The sequence below is a fragment of the Hemicordylus capensis genome, chromosome 4 (assembly GCF_027244095.1).
Source record: "Hemicordylus capensis ecotype Gifberg chromosome 4, rHemCap1.1.pri, whole genome shotgun sequence".
Classification (NCBI taxonomy): domain Eukaryota; kingdom Metazoa; phylum Chordata; class Lepidosauria; order Squamata; family Cordylidae; genus Hemicordylus; species Hemicordylus capensis.
Window position 1 is genome coordinate 307,509,728 of NC_069660.1, and position 19,031 is coordinate 307,528,758.

Genomic DNA, 19,031 nt, shown 5'->3' on the forward strand with positions numbered 1-19,031 from the left:
AGTAGCCGTGGCGCAGCTCTGCGCTGTGGCTACTCATGAGTAGACCCCTGGAGGGGAGGCGAAAAGCCACCTCCCGGCTCCGGGGGTCTCTCTAGTATGCCCTGCGCACTCGTGCAGGGCATACTGGGGCTTCCGGGGGGCGTGCGGCCCCCAAGCTCCCCAGCCCTCCTGGCTCCGTCACAGAGCCGGTAATCGTGTGGGCGGCTGATCCGGACGCCCAGGGCTCTCTCCCTGATCGTGAGTGGGGAGAGCGGGCTTTGCCCACTCTTCCTGCTCAGCTCAGTAAACTGGGTCTCATGGATCGTGAGACCTGGCTCAAACAATAAAATTACAGGTCTACAGACACATCAGAAGCCCAAGGTATCCCTGCCACAGACCCATCTATTAGCATCAGTTCACCAATTGCTTCCCAATGTATGGCAACCAACAAAAATTTAGCCACTGCTAAAATGACCCTGGGAATTTGATCTGTTGATAGATATTTAATATAGAATTGGGTAGGTCTACCAGGTAATGTGATCTGTGGGGCAACAGAAAGAAGGGAGGGAGGGAGGGATGACTTCACCACAATGTTCAGCAAAGCACGCTCACTGCTGTACATCCACTGCCTGATCTCCCAGACTGATGATGTGAGATGGGACGTGCTGGTTGCAAGTGCTGGTTACAACCACCAGCTGCAAAACAAGGCAGTCATAGGTTCAGCTGCCGGGGGTGGGTGGGCGTGACTCACAGATGTGAATTTACTCAGTCTAAGTAATTGAAGTCACCCATTATTACAGCTCTTTCTCTCTTTGATGTCTCCCTGATTTCCTTCTGCAAAGGAAAGCTCATTGAGGCTATAGTCGGAGGGCTATAGGCCACCTCCAGCCTCAAAGGCAGGATGCCTCTGTTACTCCGCAGTTGCAGGGGAGTAACAGCAGGAGAGAGGGCATGCCCTCAAGTCCTGCCTGTGGCTTCCAGCGGCATCTGGTGGGCCACTGTGTGAAACAGGATGCTGGACTAGATGGGCATTCTTGGGCCTGATCCAGAAGGGCTGTTCTTATGTCCTTATGAGGCTCATAGCAGGAAAACCATGGTTTGCTCTTATACCGAATCTCGGCCACTGTCATGGTGAACTTTCTATGTTTAGTAAAACAGTAGTTTTACTGATTTTGGGTCTTCTGTCAACTAAGAATGTATCTTAGTTGAGGTGATGAGGCAGCAGTTCAGTGGTAGAGCATTTGCTTAATATGCAGAGGGGCCCAGGTTCAGTTCCTGACATCTTCAGGTAAGGCTGGGAAAAATTCCTGTCTGAAACCCTAGAGCACTGCTGCCAACTGGAGTAAACAATAACAAACTGGAGGGACCAATTGTCGGGCTCAGTAGGTAGCAGCTTCCTATATGCTTATACTGAGTCAGCTGATTGGTCCATTCAGATCAGTATTGTCTACTCTGACTAGCAGTGGCTCTCCAGAGTTTCAGGCAGATATTTCCTGGGTTATTCCATGGGATACCTGGGGATTCAATGAATTGAACCTTGGGCCTTCTGTATACAGAGCAGATGTTCGACCACTGAGCTACGGTCCCATTTCCAAAATGTTTTTTAAAATGTTTTTTACAAAGAAGCTTTGATGGTGACACATAACCTAGCAGAGAGCATCCTAGATCCTGAAAGAGTCCCATAAGTGGAATACTGCCTTTGTTTGGAAGAGATCCTTCAGTCCTTCAGACAGATGCCACACTTTGCCCCCTCCACAGATCTCAATGGAGCTTACTCTGCTCCATGTTCTTGATCCATAATACATGTTGGAAAATGTGAGACAGAAAAGGCCTTTCAAGAAAGCCTAGGCGAGACAAGATGAGAGGGAATTCAAACCTAACCGTTATTTCTTCTCAAGTTGTTTTGGTACTCAGAAGATAGCACTCTGAAGAATCTGAAGAGGTGACTTGATAGAGAATTTGAGTTTGAACTCATATCACTGTAAAGAGGCTACGGGACTGTCAAAGGAATGCAATGTATCTGCAGTTGGAAGAGCTTTCTTGGCTTGGCCACTGAAGCAGAGAAGTTTATAAACAGCACTGAACAAGCCATTAGTTGACAGTCCATGTGAAGCTTACCTTTGTACTAATCAATATTTTCTCTCTCTCTCTGCACAATGATATACTTATTGAGCAGCAATGTCCTGACAGATAAATAACCCATTTCCAACTCATATAAAGTTGAGAGACCATACAATGAGAAAAACCCTCAAAATTACCTTCTTAGGTCTGTTCGCAGTTTACTGGCATTAGAGGGCTTCTCTGAAGTAGATACTTTGGGGTTAGCCATGATTATTTCTTTAACCTGAAAAAGCAACATAGTTTTCATTATTATGGTGTATTTATTTATTGTTAGATTTTTATACTGCCTCACCCAGATGGTTCCAGGTGGTTTACAAATTTAGAAACATTGAAAAACAAATCAATAACTCATTAAAACCAGTTTAACATCATCTCAGTACTCACTAAAGGCCAGGCTAAAAAGATGTGTTTGTAAGGTTCTTTTAAAGGCTGCTAAAACTCTTTAAGCCTCTAATATCTATAGGAAGTGCATTCCAGAGCCCAGGAGAGGCTACAGAGAAGGCCCAATCCTGAGTCACTACCAGGCGAGCTGGTGGCAGCTGGGGACAGACCTCTCCTGGTGGACTTAAAGTGTGATGGGGATCATACTGAAGAAGGCACTCTCCCAGGTAACCTGGTCTTAAGCCATTTAAGACTTTAAGGGTAATTAACAGCACTTTGTATTTTGCCCAGAAACCTATCGACAGCCAGTGCAGCTGTTTAAAACAAGCATAATATTTTCTCTCTGAGGAATCCCAGAAACCAATCTGACTGCTGCATTTTGAACTAACTGAAGTTTTCAAACAACATACAAAGGCAGCCCCATGTACAGTGCACTGCAGTAGTCAAACCAAGAAGTTTCCACTGAGTGCACCACAGTTTTGAGATCATTATCTTTAAGGAATGGACGAAGCTGCCGTATCAACCAAAGTTGATAGAAAGCACTCCTGGCCATCCCCTCCACCTGAGACACCAGGGTAAGGCCTGGGTCCAGAAGCACTCCCAAGCTACGTACCTGTTCCTTTAGTGGGAGTGCAACCCTGTCTAGAACAGGAAGTTCTACCACATTATGGCCCCTCACCATTAGTAATTCTGCCTTGTTTGGATTCAGCTTCAATTTATTATCCCTCATCCATCCCATTACTGCCTGAAGGCAGGCATTTAGGGGAGCTATGCCATTTCCTGGTGTTGATGTCATTGAGCAATAGAGTTGGGTGTCATTAGCATATTGATAACACGCTGTTCTAAATCCCCTGATAATCTCACCCAGTGGTTTCATGTAGATGTTAAAACACATATTTACTGCATCTTTCTAAAGGAAATTTCTAATTTCTTTGAGAAGAAATCAGGTAGGAGAAATGTTTATATAATTTATTTAACACATCAGTCCAGACAGATGCTTATATTATAGTTTTCAATGTATTGAGTTCAGTTGCCATTCATTTCCATATGTTTCATTTATTAATAGCATCCCAAATGAAACCACATTGTCGATTTTGGTTAAAATATCCTTACACAATTGTCTTCATTGTTATGTTTCGTTGTCCGCAGTTGAGCATCGGATGTAAAAATAAGGCAGAAGCACTCTATGGTGCTGGTATAGATTCACAAGATGGTCCTGAGCAATTTGCTCAGAGGGAAATCTTAAAGGAATATTTTGCTAGAGTCTACACTAGTTGACCTTTTCAGTGGATTTGTATGTATAGGACTTTTCTTGCAAAGGGTTCGACAGTCTCAAAACAACATGCTCTGAAAACTCCTGAAAAGTGCATTGAACCACAGTATGTGAAGTCAGAATCGGGAGACCATTCACTAGACCCACAAAGTCACCCAGAAAGTAATTTTGTGTTGACTGAGAAGTATTAAGATGGTTATGGGAACCTGGTCTCCTTTGGGGAAAGATCATATTTCAGTGGTACATGCTTTGAATGCAGAATGCCCTAGGTTCAACCCTTGCCCTTTCCTGTTTTAAAAAAGGAAACTGACCCCACAGAAAAATACAGAATCTTGCTTTTGCATTGGTATATTAAAAATGTCCAGTTCTCTCCAACTAAAACCTTATTAATTTAAGGTTTTGCTGTCCTTATGAACTGCTTTGGGAAAAGGACAGCTATGAATTCAGACTTAATAGAAGTGTGTCTGGAAACATGAAATGCTTTCATTTACTTGATGCAGAATTTTATTCTCTCCAAGACCTTTGCTACCACAAGATCATGAGGAAGGCAAGAATTTCTTTTTCTTTTCTTTTCAAAGAACTGAAAAATTGGAAAAATTGGAAAGAAGAGGACTGCAGAGTTAAGGACTCATCCAATTGAAGGTTCATATGGAGCTCCAGAGACATGCATAGGGGAATTACTCTCACACTGAAGACACACCTCACTCGGTGAGGCCATCATAGATCTGGAATCCTCAGATCCCCCTAGACCAGTGGTTCTCAAATGTGGGTCCCCAGAAGTTGGACTTCAACTCCCATAATGGTTTTTGGCCATTGTGACTGGGGATTATGGGAACTGAAGTCCAACAACATCTGGGGACACAAGTTTGAGAACCCCTGATCTAGTGGGTCCAGAGCACACATGGTACACACCAGTGTCTGATGGTCCTGCTCCATGCAGCATGGCCATGAACAGGCCATCAAAAAGGAGGTGAGAAAACAAAAAGAAAACAGGAGTGGGGAAGAGACTAAACTCCAGGATATAACTTCTCTTTTCTCCATCATGACCCAACCCTCCACTGTCCACTGCACCTATTTAATATTTCTCTGGAATATAAGGATCTGTTGTTGCCACCTCCCACAGTACTAATGAAGGGAATGGACAATCCCCTCTGTGTTCAAGAACAAAGATTTCCAGGGTGTTAATAGGCTACTTTGCACATTACAGTAGAAGCAGTATCCACTGAGGATTTAGCTCAGGAAGCTGTGGTTGGCCCATGCTCCCCACTGAATGGTATCTTGCCACATCCATGCAGTGGAAAAACAAAAGAGAAGGGGAAGGTGGAGGTGCATGGCAAATCCACCAAGGATTCCAAATTCCAAACACTTCCATTGGCATGTGTGAGGCACCCTTGGTCAACTCTTTGCTAATCACCTTTGGACTTTCCCAGGTGGTGCTTGATAGGATTTTGAACGCCAGCCATCACAATTCAGGAAGATAAGATGTACTTATGGAAAAAGACTTGAGCATGGATTGTTGCTTCAGCAGAAAATAAGTCTCTTGGATACAGGCATTCAAGGAGATAAGAGCATGGTCCTTCCACCTCCAGTTATTTGTAGGTCAAGTTATTTATTGGTAGATCCAGAAATGCAAGAAAAGCAAGACATAGCAAGCTGGTGAAGCAACATGCTGGCCCAGATGCAAACTTCTCCAGAGAGGCTGGATTTTCTGCCCTTAGAGAAGGACAACAGACTTGAAAGGGCCTGGGATCATTACATTTTAAAAAAATCCATACCTTTCTACTACCCTGGGCCTTCAAGACAGCTGACAATTCATTTAAAAAAATCATATAAAATGACACCGCAGATGAACTCAAAAACAATACAGCCTAAAAATGTAAGCATGTAAAACAGCAGAGATAAGCAGGTGTTAAAATGAAAGCAGATCAATATTATTTACCCTCAAAGGCTCAGTAAAGGACAGTTTTCACCTTGCGCATAGGATAGCGGTGCCAGGACACTGCCTTATGGAGGCCATTTCATAACTGGAGACCCACCACAGAGAAGGTCCTATTCAGGTACCTGCCCACTTCACTTCTAAAAACAGGGTACCCAGAGCACAGTCCCAGATGATGAACTGCCTGTTGTGGCTCTGGTCTCAAGTGACAGCCAGGACTCAGATGGAGAGGAGCCAGTTGGATCTCTGTCACTAAAATCAGCAGCTGAAGTTCAGGTCAGGGGGTCCTGGCAGCAAAGATGAACCAGGCCCAGGAAACTGAACCTGGAGCCCTAGAGACGGTCTCTCCTGATCAGGAGTCAGACTCCAACATACCGGGAGCCTCTCACTCTTCAGTGACCACTCATTGGTGCAGGAAACATGTCAGGTGAGGTGTTGCAGAGACGCAGAGGAGTACTCAGCTCCAGGCCTGGGGCTGCCCCTTTAAGGATCCTCTTTTCAACAGGGGGATGGAGCCTGGGAGAGGTAGTCAGGGCCAGGAGAGAAAACAGATTTCAGAGCTGGCGTGCATTTGGATCAAGTTGCTCACTTGGAACTATCTATGGTCCTGCAGTTCTCCTCTGCCCTGGCCTGCATCACTTCTTGTAAACCCTGTGTGAGGCTGGAATAGGACACTCAGCAGATGGGATGCTTCATAAGGGAGAAGGTGGTCCTCTGTACCCCGACATTTGGGAGAGCCTCAAACATTTACAGTGGAGTGATTTGCCACCGCCTTGACACAAAGAGCTGATGTTGCATAGTGGCTAAGAGACTTTGTCTCAAATCCAGAAATCCTTGGTTCAAGGTGCACCTCAGCTACAAACTCAGCAGGTGGCTTCAGGCAAGCCACAATCTCTTAACCTCAGCTCTCCATCTGAAACAGGAACGTAATAAGACTGATCTGCCTTATAGGATTGTTGTAAGTTTCACAGCATGTGTATATGAACCACTTGGAATGCTGACAAGTGCTATACAGATACTAAATATTATAATTAGGAACAAAGAAAGCTGCCTTATACGGAGTCAGACCATTCATCCACCTAGCTCAGTATTGTTTGCACTGACTGGCAGTGGCTATCCAAGATTTCAGGCACCAGTCTTTCCCAGTCCTACCTGGACATGCCAGGGTGTGTCCTACCTGGACGTGCCCAGTCCTACCTGGATGTGCAAAGGGAACAATTCATGATCACTACCACAAGACCAGCTCTCCTTCCAAATAATATAAGGAAACTACAATTTTAGGAACATAAAAAGCTGTCTTATACCAAGTCAGACTATTTGTCCATTTGGAACAGTATTGACTGGCAGCAGCTGTCCAAAGTTTCAGGCAGGAGTCTTTCCCAATCTTACCTGGAGATGCCAGGTAGTGAACCTGGGGCCTTCTGCATGCAAGGAGGTGCTCTCCCACTGAGCTATGGCCCTGTCCTTGCATTAAATATTCTGGACAAGAAGGCCCATCTGGGGCAGAGGAGATGGGGGATGGAAGCCCTGAGGACAAACAACCATTAACCCCCCAAGAACGGAGACATGCAAAATGCCGACAGCAGCTGCAGACACTCAGACAAAGTCAACGGCTCCTCGGCAAGCACCAAGATAAACACTGAATCTCTAACAGCTGGCTGGAGGAGAGCAATTAGGCCAAGTACTATAAATCAGTCAGCATGCAACTGTCATACCCCTGTCCTCAGATAGCGAAGTGGAAGAGGACGCTGACAGCCCTCAGCCGACGCAGGTACCCTTGGAGTACCTGAAGAGCAGAGCCCAGCTGCCAGACCACAGGAAATAGCTGAAGCAGGACCAGTTGCAGTCCCAGAACAAGCAGAGCAGTCAGAGGCAGCAATGACGTGGAGTGGAGAGCAGGACCCTGAGTTAAACGGGGAGCCCTCTCTGACTTTGCAAGAGGAGAATGACGAGATGCCAACAACAGCTGAAAGTTCTCAGAAGAAGTAAACACCTCCTTAAAAAGGCAGATAAACCCTGAATCCATGCCAGCTGAGAGCGATCAAGCCAGGCTATAAATCAAGTCTGCAGCCAGATGCTGGAAAACAACACACACCTATCATGGAGCATACACCAGCCCCCAGCCTGAGCAAAGGAGATTCCCAGCCATGTGCTGGCCTCTACGATCCAGAATGGTTTGCTACTTGAACCCTGTCTCCTGCCGTGCCCTTCTCTGTTCCCGGCTCTGAATGCTGAACAGCTAGACTCCACTGCATCGTCCCTCCTGGGAGTGCCTTACTTTCATGCTTCGCACTGGCTCCATGGAATCTGGTCTGAGGAAGCATCCAACAACCGTGACCAAACACCGAGACTCCAATGCCAGGCGGACAGGCTACTGACAGCAACGACCAAGTTGCTGGGAGCAACGTGTCATTTGAGCTTGCTACAGACTAAGCCTCAGCTACGTGGATTTCCCAGCTTCGTGTTCGGACTCTGGAGAGCCAGGCTTCCCTGCTCTCCAGAGATTGCTCTCCAGAGATTCCTGAGCAAGACCAGACAGCTGCATCCAGCCTCAATACCTCCCTTGATGGATGCCTTCGACCTTTGGGCTCAGAACTCTTGGAATCTGGTGAGCGACATAGGTTGCGGGGGAGACAGTGGAACTTGATACTCGGTAGCGATTTGTTCTCTTGTGCTTTCTTACAGACCGGACCGGATTCCTGAGCCACAGGCATCCTTCGATAGAGACCTTGGCATGGACAGTGGACAGACAAGCTCGTGACAATCTGACATGTACATTTGCTCAGCATCTATCAGCAACATCTTGGAGACTGTAAGTACTGGTGATCATTGTAGTAGCTCTCAAGGCAAGACGTAGTAATTAGCCATATTTCAGAGTGCCACACCCAACCATGGTGCACAAGAAGAAGACCCCCGCTCTTTTTCTGAATGCAAGACCAAGAATCCATTATATAAACGAATACAGATTCAAATTTCCACTGATGCAAACAGTCAGAATATCTATCTGAATAGACTTCAAAATGTTTAAAGCCATTTCAGAGACACCCATTTAGAAATCTAATCGATATTTGTTTAAGTGGAGTCTGAATGTTTCAGGGAAGTGGATTTTGGTCAAAAATCCAAATTTTTGAAATTGCAGGCACAAGTCCAGCCCCTGATGAAGCTGCAAGCCTGTCGTTACAGATGCACCATCTGAATTAATGAGAGGCCCAGCAAGACAAGACAGATGGTCTGAACTTCTAGGAGACTAGCTATATACATCCAGAATGTGGAATCACACTTTTAAAAAACTCAGAAGAACTGCAGAGGGGGGTGGTGTGTGTGTGTGGGGGGGAACCACAATAGAGAAGGAAAACACCATGTTTCTATTAATGCCTTCTTGAACAGTGAATTAAGTTCAGATGTGGAGTGGGGCGAGGCAAGCAAAAAGCCAGCATCAAAATGCATCAACTTTGCAATGAACCGTGATGCAATGGTGAATGAAACCTGTCCTGAAGGCAAATGAGTGGTTCTTTTGCATAGAGGAATGGCCAAAGTTCTACATAGTCAGCTCTGTTGTTGCCTCTGTAGGGCCCGCTGAGCAGGGGCCACCACCCAGTTCTGGAATCTGCTACCTGGAACAGGATTTGCAGTTCAGCCATTTTTATTCCCCTTTTTAAAGTCAGTTTGAAAGCCTTATGATAAAGAGAAACCCACTAATGAAGTGGCCCTGATGGAACAGGAGGACACCATGACTTGGCAATGGAGCTCATCAGAGTCCTCCTTTTAAGTGATGTTGTTTATACAGAACAGGTTCACGCATAACATGGAACCTACGGGCAAAGTCGGTAACTGACTTGTCTGTGACTGTCGGAATCCATGCCAAGGCAGGAACCTGAAGTTCATTGGAGGCCTCAAACCCAGATTGGTGGCCAAGATTTGATGGTGGCTTGTCAAACAAAGTGCTGCTCCCACTGAGGTGTGTGCCATGTTTGAAACCATGCTCTTCATGAACCTCTGGTGCCCAGGGTTTATTCTAAGCTCTCCCTGCAGCTGCACGAGAAACCGGTGGAGCCCCTCCTGGCCACCCACAATCTGTAAGCACCTGCCAAACCTTTTCTGATTCAAAAAGAAAAAGAAAAATGTTACAGAAGGAAAGGAAAATGAGAATGAATGAAAAACCTAAGAGAAAGAGGCGGGGGTGGGAGAGAGAAAATAAGAGAAGGAAGGGAAAAGAAGGTTCCTTGCAAAGTGATGAGATTATCCTTCCCAAACTGAGACTTTTCTCTCTCATCTATTGCTATAGCTCTAATATAGCCTTATTAACCCCCTCCCCCATTCTTGGCTGCACAAAAACCTAGTTCCCACTGCACACAATTTTGCTTCTCAACACAAAATGTTTCCAGCTGCACATTAGAACAAACCCTAGAGCTGGTGCTCCCTTTGCAACCAGGACCAAGAGCTTCAAAGTGGACGTCCCAGGAGCGGATTGCCAGTTGAAAGGGAGTACAAGGCAGGCTGGGAGAGCAACCAGGGCCTCCTGGGAAACATGGACAGGGGGGTACCTGTGGCTCAACTCAGTGACTTCCAAGAAACTCAGATATGTGGCTGTCTATCCTCTGCAGCACCAACTTCAAGTTCCCTCCATATCTCTCAGCTTGGGAGAACTACAGGCTCCTCGTGATGTCTGGACCCAGCCACAGTCTTTCACACTTCATGCAATTCATCATCTCAGAGTGGTCACACAGTAAGGGATATTGTAAGGGACATTTTACGAGGGACTTTGCAATGCTTGCAGGGTAAAACATACGGGGGTGGGAAGGAGAACATACAGGCAAGCAGATAAAGGTTGAAGGTGCATTTTAATGTCTTTGCTGAACATCTTTTCCTACCTTTGGTAGGCTGATAACTAAGTGTCCAGTTGTCTTAGATCTTCTGGCAGTGCTGCTATCTGGTTTCACCTCTGCAGGGAGCACAAGCTGAAATGGCTAACATGCACAAGGAACTTGGTCATTTAACATACAGGCAACTTAGAAAACATCACACTTTACCAGATTTATTTCTGTGGGTTTATGCAGAGATGGAATATGAAGTTGGCAGAATAAACCATTTGTGACCCAGATAGAAAACATGAAGCAAGATGCCTAACATGTCTTTGATCTGAGAGGATTTCTTGGCTTAAATCCTGCTTGTGGTATGTATTATTACCAATCCTAATGGGCGATTTACATCTTAAAACCGTCTTCATTTACATTGTAAGTATGATGCATGTGCATAAATATAGAGTGTGTGTGTGTGTGTGTGTGTGTGTGTGTGTGTGTGTGTGTATAGGCATGCCTACAGTCTTGTCACTAAAACATATGACATGTTCTAAAGAAGGTTATGGCACAGTGCTTAAGTTATATTGGCAACTAAATGAGAATAATTATGCTTGTCTATTTTAGATGTAAAGTAATTTTTAATCTGCATTTGGAAGTATAGGGCGTCTCATTTTTTTTACAAATAGGGTGTCTCATTTTTAGCTTAACTTAATAGCTCTATGGCATTTTGAAAACCAAAAATGAAGAAAATGGAAGAACTAGAAGACTGCTGCTTAAAAAAATATATATTCACTGTAAATTACAGCTCTTAGGACTAATCATTTTCTCACTTCTAAAGGTGTACCTTAACGTTACCGCAATTAGAATGGGTTTTAGCAGGAAGGAAAACAGTGTGAAAAGAGAACTTAACTCTACATTGCAGGGCTTTTCTGTGCCTATCAGTCTAAAGGATGCTCCAAATGAATTTCTGTCTTTGCACAAGAATCACAAACACATAAAGACCCTGCATAAGTATGTTATAGATGTGGTGTGGTGAAGCTTCTTCAAAAAGCTGGTTAGATGAACACTCCAGTGCAGGGGGGAAGGAGTGCACAATATGATCAGCATGAGGAAAGGAGTGCCAATTTGACATGGTCCTACATAGACATCACCCCCGGAAATGAGATTATCAAATTTAGACTCACCTATGGAATAAGTGAAAAGCTATGGGCAAGTCACTTTCCCCAGCTTCTCATCTTCATCTCCTGCATCTCTCTTATTACTACTACTGTTACTTATTCAAATTTATATTGCATTTCCTGGCAGAGGTTATTCCTCCTGGATATCCTATAAATGACTGACATTGACACAGCTCCTCATCCTTACTGCATGGCATTGTGATCCACCACATCTCACCAGCTATACTACACTACACTACACTACGCTACACTATACTATAAAAGAATACGGGGTAGAACCAAAACAAACAGAAGTCCTATTCAGGCATTCATCCTGAACACAGTGGAATGGTAGCATGCTGGCCCTCTAGCCGTGTCCTGCTCTCCCAGGGTCAGGGCCCATCTGCAGAGACAAATGCTGAACCCAGAGAGAGCAACATTGGTACAAGGGTGTGGCTAGCAGGCACAATCCATCTTCTCCTCCATGCGACATTCAGGTTAAAAGTCGCTCCAAGCAGTGAAGATGCTAGACAGGAAATACTAGCATCTTCCTAAGGATTTAGCAACCAAGCAGTGCAAATCTCCACAGTCTGGGACAATGTGTCCTGGCCTCTGGATTTCTCACAATGCACTGTGTGACGAGTGGTGCATTGTGGGAATCCCCCGTGAGTGCAACCCAAGCATACACATGACCCCAGTGCCAGGTTAAGGGCTCGCAAGAACAGTCTAATATAGTGCATCTTGAGTGTACCATCATCTCCCTGTGCCTACTGCCACACACTTATTCATCCTTTTGCTTAGTAACAATTTAAAATATCTCTGCTGACCTAATTTTCTCTCTCCTGTTGCTATGATTATTTGAACCTTCTCATTAAACATTTGCCTTGGCTCCATTTTACTCTCTGCATCAACGTCTAGTTTCTAGTCCTCACGTGTAAAGATGTCCCCGATTTTGCCATCTCTTTCATGCCTCTCCTTCCCTTTACACTCCTTCTCTGTGTGTGAGCCGATTCACGTGTATAGAAAGCACATCACACAGTCCTTCTTGGAAATGTACAACTGCGGGGGCGGCACTCATACATCTGAACGTTCACTCATGTGGAAAAGCCTCCTACACATGGAAAACCAGCAAGTCAGGGAGAATGGGCTAGAATCCTTCTCCCTGACAAACTTTCCATTGGAAAGGTGTTTTGACACAGGGAGGCATTCAGTCTTTGGTGCGGGACAGACAGTGCTATGCTATTCCTCTGTGTTTGAACTGGCTCTTATGCCCTTCATGTTACATCAGCTCATCTGCCTTCAGCCCTATTTGTCTCTTCCTCCCATTATGCTATTCCCTATTACTGAAACAGAGTTTCCCTCTATATCCATGGTGCCACTTTCTTTTCTACCTAAAAGTCTCTCCTTAAGACTCATAACACTGACCACATCATTCAGGTGAGTCAAGGTTCATAAAAGAGCAAGAGCATTTAAGAGAGCGTCTTCTTCACTATGAGCCACACCACTCATTGAGGTCATCAGAGGAGGTCCGTCTCCAGCTACCACCAACTCGTTTGGTGGCTACACAGAGACGGGCCTTCTCGGTCGCTGCCCCAAGATTGTGGAATGTGCTCCCTGCTGAGATATGATCCTCCCCATCTCTGGCAATTTTCGAAAAACACCTGAAAACCCATCTTTTCACTCAAGCTTTCCCAGCTTTTTAAAACTGTCTGTTTTTAATTTTATGGCTGTTTTTAAATTGTTGCATTGTTTTAACTTTTATGTGTGTTTTAATTGGTTTTGTTAACTGCTCAAAGACAAAAGTTTGGGCGGTACAGAAGTTTAATAAATAAATAAAATAATAACAGCCCTGCTGGATCAGGCCCAAAGCCTATCTAGCCCAGCATCCTGTTTCACACAGTGACCCACCAAAGGCCTCTGAGAAGCCCACAGACAAGAGGTGAGGACATGCCCTCTCTCCTGCTGTTGCTCTCCTGCCTCTGGTACTGAGAAGCATCTTGCCTCCCAGGCTGGAGGTGGCCTATAGCCATTAGATGACTAGCCATTAACAGACCTGCTAAAGGAGGAGCCTAACACAGACAGTAAAAACCAAAGCAACAATAACCAAAGAGTACTAACCTTTCCCTTGACCATTATTCGAACATAAGCAGGCTGGACATCAACATCAAGCAGAGAGGTGTCCAGATGTCTTTGGAATGAAAAGAAGACTATTTAGCTAAGTGATTTCAAAGCAAGGAGTTGATCCTCTTCTAGGAGGGTGAAGCCCCTCTCCAAGAAGGGTTTCCTCCTAGGGAGGGCTTTGCTTACCCCCAAAACCATTTGTGCTTTCCCCATATAAAACAGTATAGTTCTGAAGGCAGTGTGTGCCCTCTCCACAGTGTTATTTGCTAGCACAGGGAGTCCTTGGGACAACTTCTATTTGCTGCAAAGTGTTTACCTCCAGGCACTTTAGATCACACAGACTTGTTCCCACTGTTTTTTCTGACCCCACTGAAAACAGTGGGCAATATCCCAACTAAAGCTCAATCATGTTTATGCTTGTACATCAAGGTGCACAACCTATGGCAGGCCTCTTATGTTTTGCAGGAAACTTTTGCAAAAAAAGAGGAAAAGTGCAATTCCCAAAATCTCAGTTACTTAGTGCAGGTTAGCAATCTTCTTGCACTGAGGCAACTTAGTAAGGGTGTTAGCCAAAAGGTGCTCAGAGTCTTTGATTATCTGAAACCTACAACAAGAAGTCTTGAGACCCATTAAAGTTTAATAACTCTATTACAATACTATTATTTAAATATATGTCCCAATTTTTACTATCAGGATCTCAAAGCTGCTTACAATATTTAAGAAGTAGTTCTGGCAAGAACTAATCCAGCTACTTTCCTTTCACTACAATTTTAATTAATAGTTATCTTCAAATTCATGTACTTTTTGTTGTTAAACACCAAATGCAATATGCAGGATGCAGTAAAGCAGTACTCACCAGAACCTTGCCTGTAAGAACAAGGTGCACCATGCATAGGTGGAGGATGGCAGTGAGATAACAACATCAATATTAACAAGTTTTTCTAGTAAGAACTAATCTGCCTACTTTCCTTTTACTATCCCTACAACTGTACCAAATTTGGTTCAAATCAGTTCCCACGTGCACCTCAAATGTTAATGTGCCTACCATCTTTCTCAGCTTCCTAAATTTTGGGAGTTTTAATCTCTGGTTGGTTTTTTTTAACATTGTTAAATTGTTTTAAGTTTTTTGTATATGTTTTAAACTGGTTTTATGCTATTGTTAACCACCCAGAGACGAAAGTTTGGGGCGGGGTGCAAATTTGATAAATAAATAAATAAATAAAATAAAAATCTTGAATCAGGGTGGATGACATCATTACAAATTACACCCTTGAGCCATCCCTATGGGTCCCTATATCTGTAGCAAATGGTTCAGATTGGTTAGGTTGTTCTCAGATTAGCCTAATCTTAAAGGTTCACGCAGCCACCAGCTGGAATTGTGGTGGATGACATCATCACAAACTATGCCACTGAAGAATCTCTGTGTGTCCCTATATCTGTAGCAAATCGGTTAGGCAGTTCACAAGTTAGCCCACTTATGCCTCAAACGCAGGGGCGGAGCCACCACTGGGCAAATGGGTTCAAAGAATCCAGGCCACCGCCAATCAGGAGCTGCGACTCAAGGCCCCGACACGCCCCCTGCGTCTGACACGTCCCCCGCGCAGCCCCATTTGGGAACAAAATTGGGCCACACTACATTGGCAGCACGGGCTGGAACGACTCTCCCTGCCTTTAAAGGAGCACGGGCCGACGTTGGCACGATGGCCAATGCAGCACAGGCCAATCTGCCTTCCATCAGGGCTGCATGGGGCCAGACGTGGGGCCAGGGGCTGCCAGCTTCGCTCCACGGCTGCTCAAAGGTTTACTTATCTGCCATCTTGGATTGGGGTGGATGACATCATCACAAACTATGGCGTTGAGGTGTCCCTACAACTGTACCCGATTTGGTTCATATTGGTCCAGGCACTGCGAAGTTGATAGTGGGGGACACACACACGGAATGCCAAGTGATCTCATACACCTACCGCAAAGTAGGCTAAAAATTCAAAAACATCACTACTTACAGACGCACACAACAGTTCCTCAACTCTCATTGATTCCATACTCGCCAAAATGTCCCTATTTTCCCATTCATCTGAATGGGAACATGGGGACAGAATTATTTTCTTCCTTTCTATTATCTTCTCAGCTACAAAGCACTCTTCCCAAACAAAGTTGCATGTCCTCAAACAGTTAGCAAGAACCTAGACCATAGGCAGGAGCCTGCTTCATCAGATGCATGAAATGGAAAGCGTGTGGGGGCGGGAGGAGGGCGGACATCGTTCAGCATTCCCTTTTTCCATGAGTGGTGAGAAGCGCCAGTGGCAATGCTACAGAGTTTTGCTTCCTTTGGATGAGAATGAGAGCATTGGAGATGTACAGTGTCTTGTGATATTTGCTTTCTTTACGAATATACAAGCAGAGTCTGTGGGAAGGAAACTGAGACTCCAAGCAGGCTACAGATTCTAAGAGAGACACTTGTTGCAACCTTCCTCAGGGTACTCAGTTTTGGCTAAACAATCAGCAATCAAACAAACTCTGGCTAAACAATCAGCAATCTCTCCTCCCAAGTGCCATTTCTCACACACATCATCAGAGCATTAGTCCCAGATTCCAGGCTCACAGGTAAACAGAAATATCCACACCCATTAAAGGAACATTTAGGCTCCAACTCCCATCAGGCATCAATTAAGGCCATACTGCAGTGATATACTGATCACACACAGTAACTGTACGCCAAACTCAGACATACACACACATATATATATGCCCACCCCATGCACACACATACACACAGAGAGATATATACACATTTACTGGAAAAGTTTAGTCAATTAAAAACATATGAAACAAGATACATCAACACATACACTGGGCAGGCTCAGACACCACACAGAACCATGGCTTGTTTTGTCTATCTGTAGTTAGTTGGTATGTCTGAACCTGTACCAGTAAACAAACCATGGTTTAGTTTGGGCAGTTAAACCACAATATGAACCCAGCAGTTGCAGTTGACTGGTTTGCCCTAACTGTGGTCTCACATGATGCCTGAATCTGCAATCATGGTTTAATCTTGGTTTGTAGAAAGAGGCAAGCGGTGAGGGGTGGGACCCAAACAAATCACAATATGGTAAAACAAATCAAGATTTGGTGATCATCTGATGTTCCATTCCAGGTTTATTAAATAAACCTTAGTTACAATAAACTGTGGTACCACATGATATCTGAACCCACTCACTTAAATACATGAGCCAATCAACGGCAAGAAACAAAGGATGCAATCAGCCTATAGCTGGGTTCAGCAACACCAATCTGTTACAGACTGGAGCTCAGTTTGCAAGAAATAACATGCCGGCTGACTACTGTTGAAGTGAGATAACCAAACCTAAGTGTGGATTAAGGACCAGTGAAATTGTGTCAAGCCTGTAAATTACCTCTATTTCAGTAGTCTCATACTAAGGCCAAAATAGATGAGATATTGGAGATTTGCTATCAGATGTCTTACCTCCCTCTTTTCCCAGCACCTGTAGGAGGTGTGAATTGAATTGAGATTACAGCACAGGGTAGAGATGAGGGTTAACCCTCACTCCGAGCCATTTTCTTGATGGAAATTGCCTCCTTCTTCTACAAAGCTGATATTTGCCCTGCAAGGGAAAACTTATGGTACTCTTTGAGGGCAAGTTGGACCATTTAATCTTAACCACTTCATATGATCAATTTAATTCTGACTGCTATGCATGGGCATCTGCAGACATTTTTCCAGGAGGTGAGCAAACACATACATACAAATACAGAAATAAAATATGTAAACCGCTCCTCGTTAATCGGGGTGTAGGGACTGCCTCCAACTTCTCCTTGCAGATGCCTATGATACTATGCGTAGAAAAATGGAAATTAAAAACTCAATGATCAGTATCCAAGAACATCCAACCATTTCCAAAGAGCCAGCATAGCGTAGTGGGTAGAGTGTTGGACTAGGACCCGAGTTTGAATCAGCATTCAACCATGAAACTCACTGGGTGGCTCTGGGCCAGTCATGTATCTCTCAGCCTAACCTACCTCACAGGGTTGTTGTGAGGATAAAGATAACCATGTACTCGGAGCTCCTTGGAGGAAGAGTGAGAAATAAGTGTAAACAAACAACAAAAAAGTAGGTAGGTCAATTAAGTGAATCACTCTGACCTGTAAACAGCCAGATCTAGGATGAATTGATTGTTTTCTTCATCATCTTTCAAGGAGAAAGGAAGTCTAGAGAGAACAGCAAAAAGATTTATGCAGCATAAATAGAACTGAATGACAGTCGACAAACTTTGACTGCTAGAGGTTTTAGATTAACGTGACACGGGTTTGTTAACAAGACACACATTCTTCTCTCAATACATCTGCTAAAGCCTATATAAATAAATACAGGAACTGTTTTCTAGTTCATAAGCTTTTTTTTTTTTAAGGAGAAACATGATGGGAGGCACCGCACAAAGTCCATTTAATTCAAAGCTAAATATCAGTGCAGGAAGAGAGACATCTGCTGGCAAGAAAGTAATGGAGAGGTGCAAAAATTGTATATTATCAAAACAGATCAGAATTCTGTTTCATGATGTGCACATGACATTCTTTCAAAGAGCTACACAGAGGTATGAATTATTATTCTAGCTGTTCATTTTCATTTCTGACATTCTCCATACAATGTAACAGAAAAATAAAGCACCAGTGAGAGCACTACAGTGACATTTTGATCTCATTAGCCGAAGGTTTCCCATAGGCATTAAAATGCTGTCAGGATCTGTACCTAGGGACAGGAGATGAGACCACAGGTACTACCACAAAGAAAAGACAGGAATATTCTGAAGGGAACCCTGAGACCCTAAATCAAGAAAGCGCACCAGCAGGGGAACCTGAAGAATGGGGGGATCTGATGCACCAAAACTGTATTCCACCCCTTCCAGCTCTGTGCCCGCAATCATCCCCAGGACCTCAAGTGCAGAGATTACATCAAGCACAAGCTGAAGCTCATTTGGGATGGGGCCATCACTCAGTGGCAGAGAAAATCCTTTACATGCAGATGGCCCCAGGTTAGGTCGCTAGCATCTCCAGGTACGGCTGGGAAAGACCCTTGTCGGAAACCCTGGAGAGCCATTGCCAGTCAGAGTAGAACCCTGCTAACTGGGCAAAGAGGCACCTTTTAACGTGGTGATTCTCTCTATTTAGCAGGGGGAGAGTAACGGGCCCTATCCACCCCCAGCACAGTACCTCCAGTGACTGCTGCTGGTGTCTATCTTATGTTTCTT

General features: G+C 44.5%; 1 protein-coding gene across 4 annotated transcripts in view; it reads right to left on the reverse strand.

Annotated features, from left to right (window-relative positions):
• The window catches only part of DNAAF11 (dynein axonemal assembly factor 11), an 82,948-nt gene that overhangs the window by 15,974 nt on the left and 47,943 nt on the right, over positions 1-19,031 (reverse strand). For all 4 annotated transcript variants that reach the window (XM_053313631.1, XM_053313630.1, XM_053313633.1 and 1 more), the window contains exons 8-11: positions 17,929-17,994; positions 13,765-13,834; positions 10,562-10,657; positions 2,238-2,323 (exon numbers count right to left, since the gene is read on the reverse strand). In XM_053313631.1, the coding sequence (XP_053169606.1) occupies positions 2,238-2,323; positions 10,562-10,657; positions 13,765-13,834; positions 17,929-17,994 (318 nt within the window). The remainder of the gene's footprint in view (positions 1-2,237; positions 2,324-10,561; positions 10,658-13,764; positions 13,835-17,928; positions 17,995-19,031) is intronic.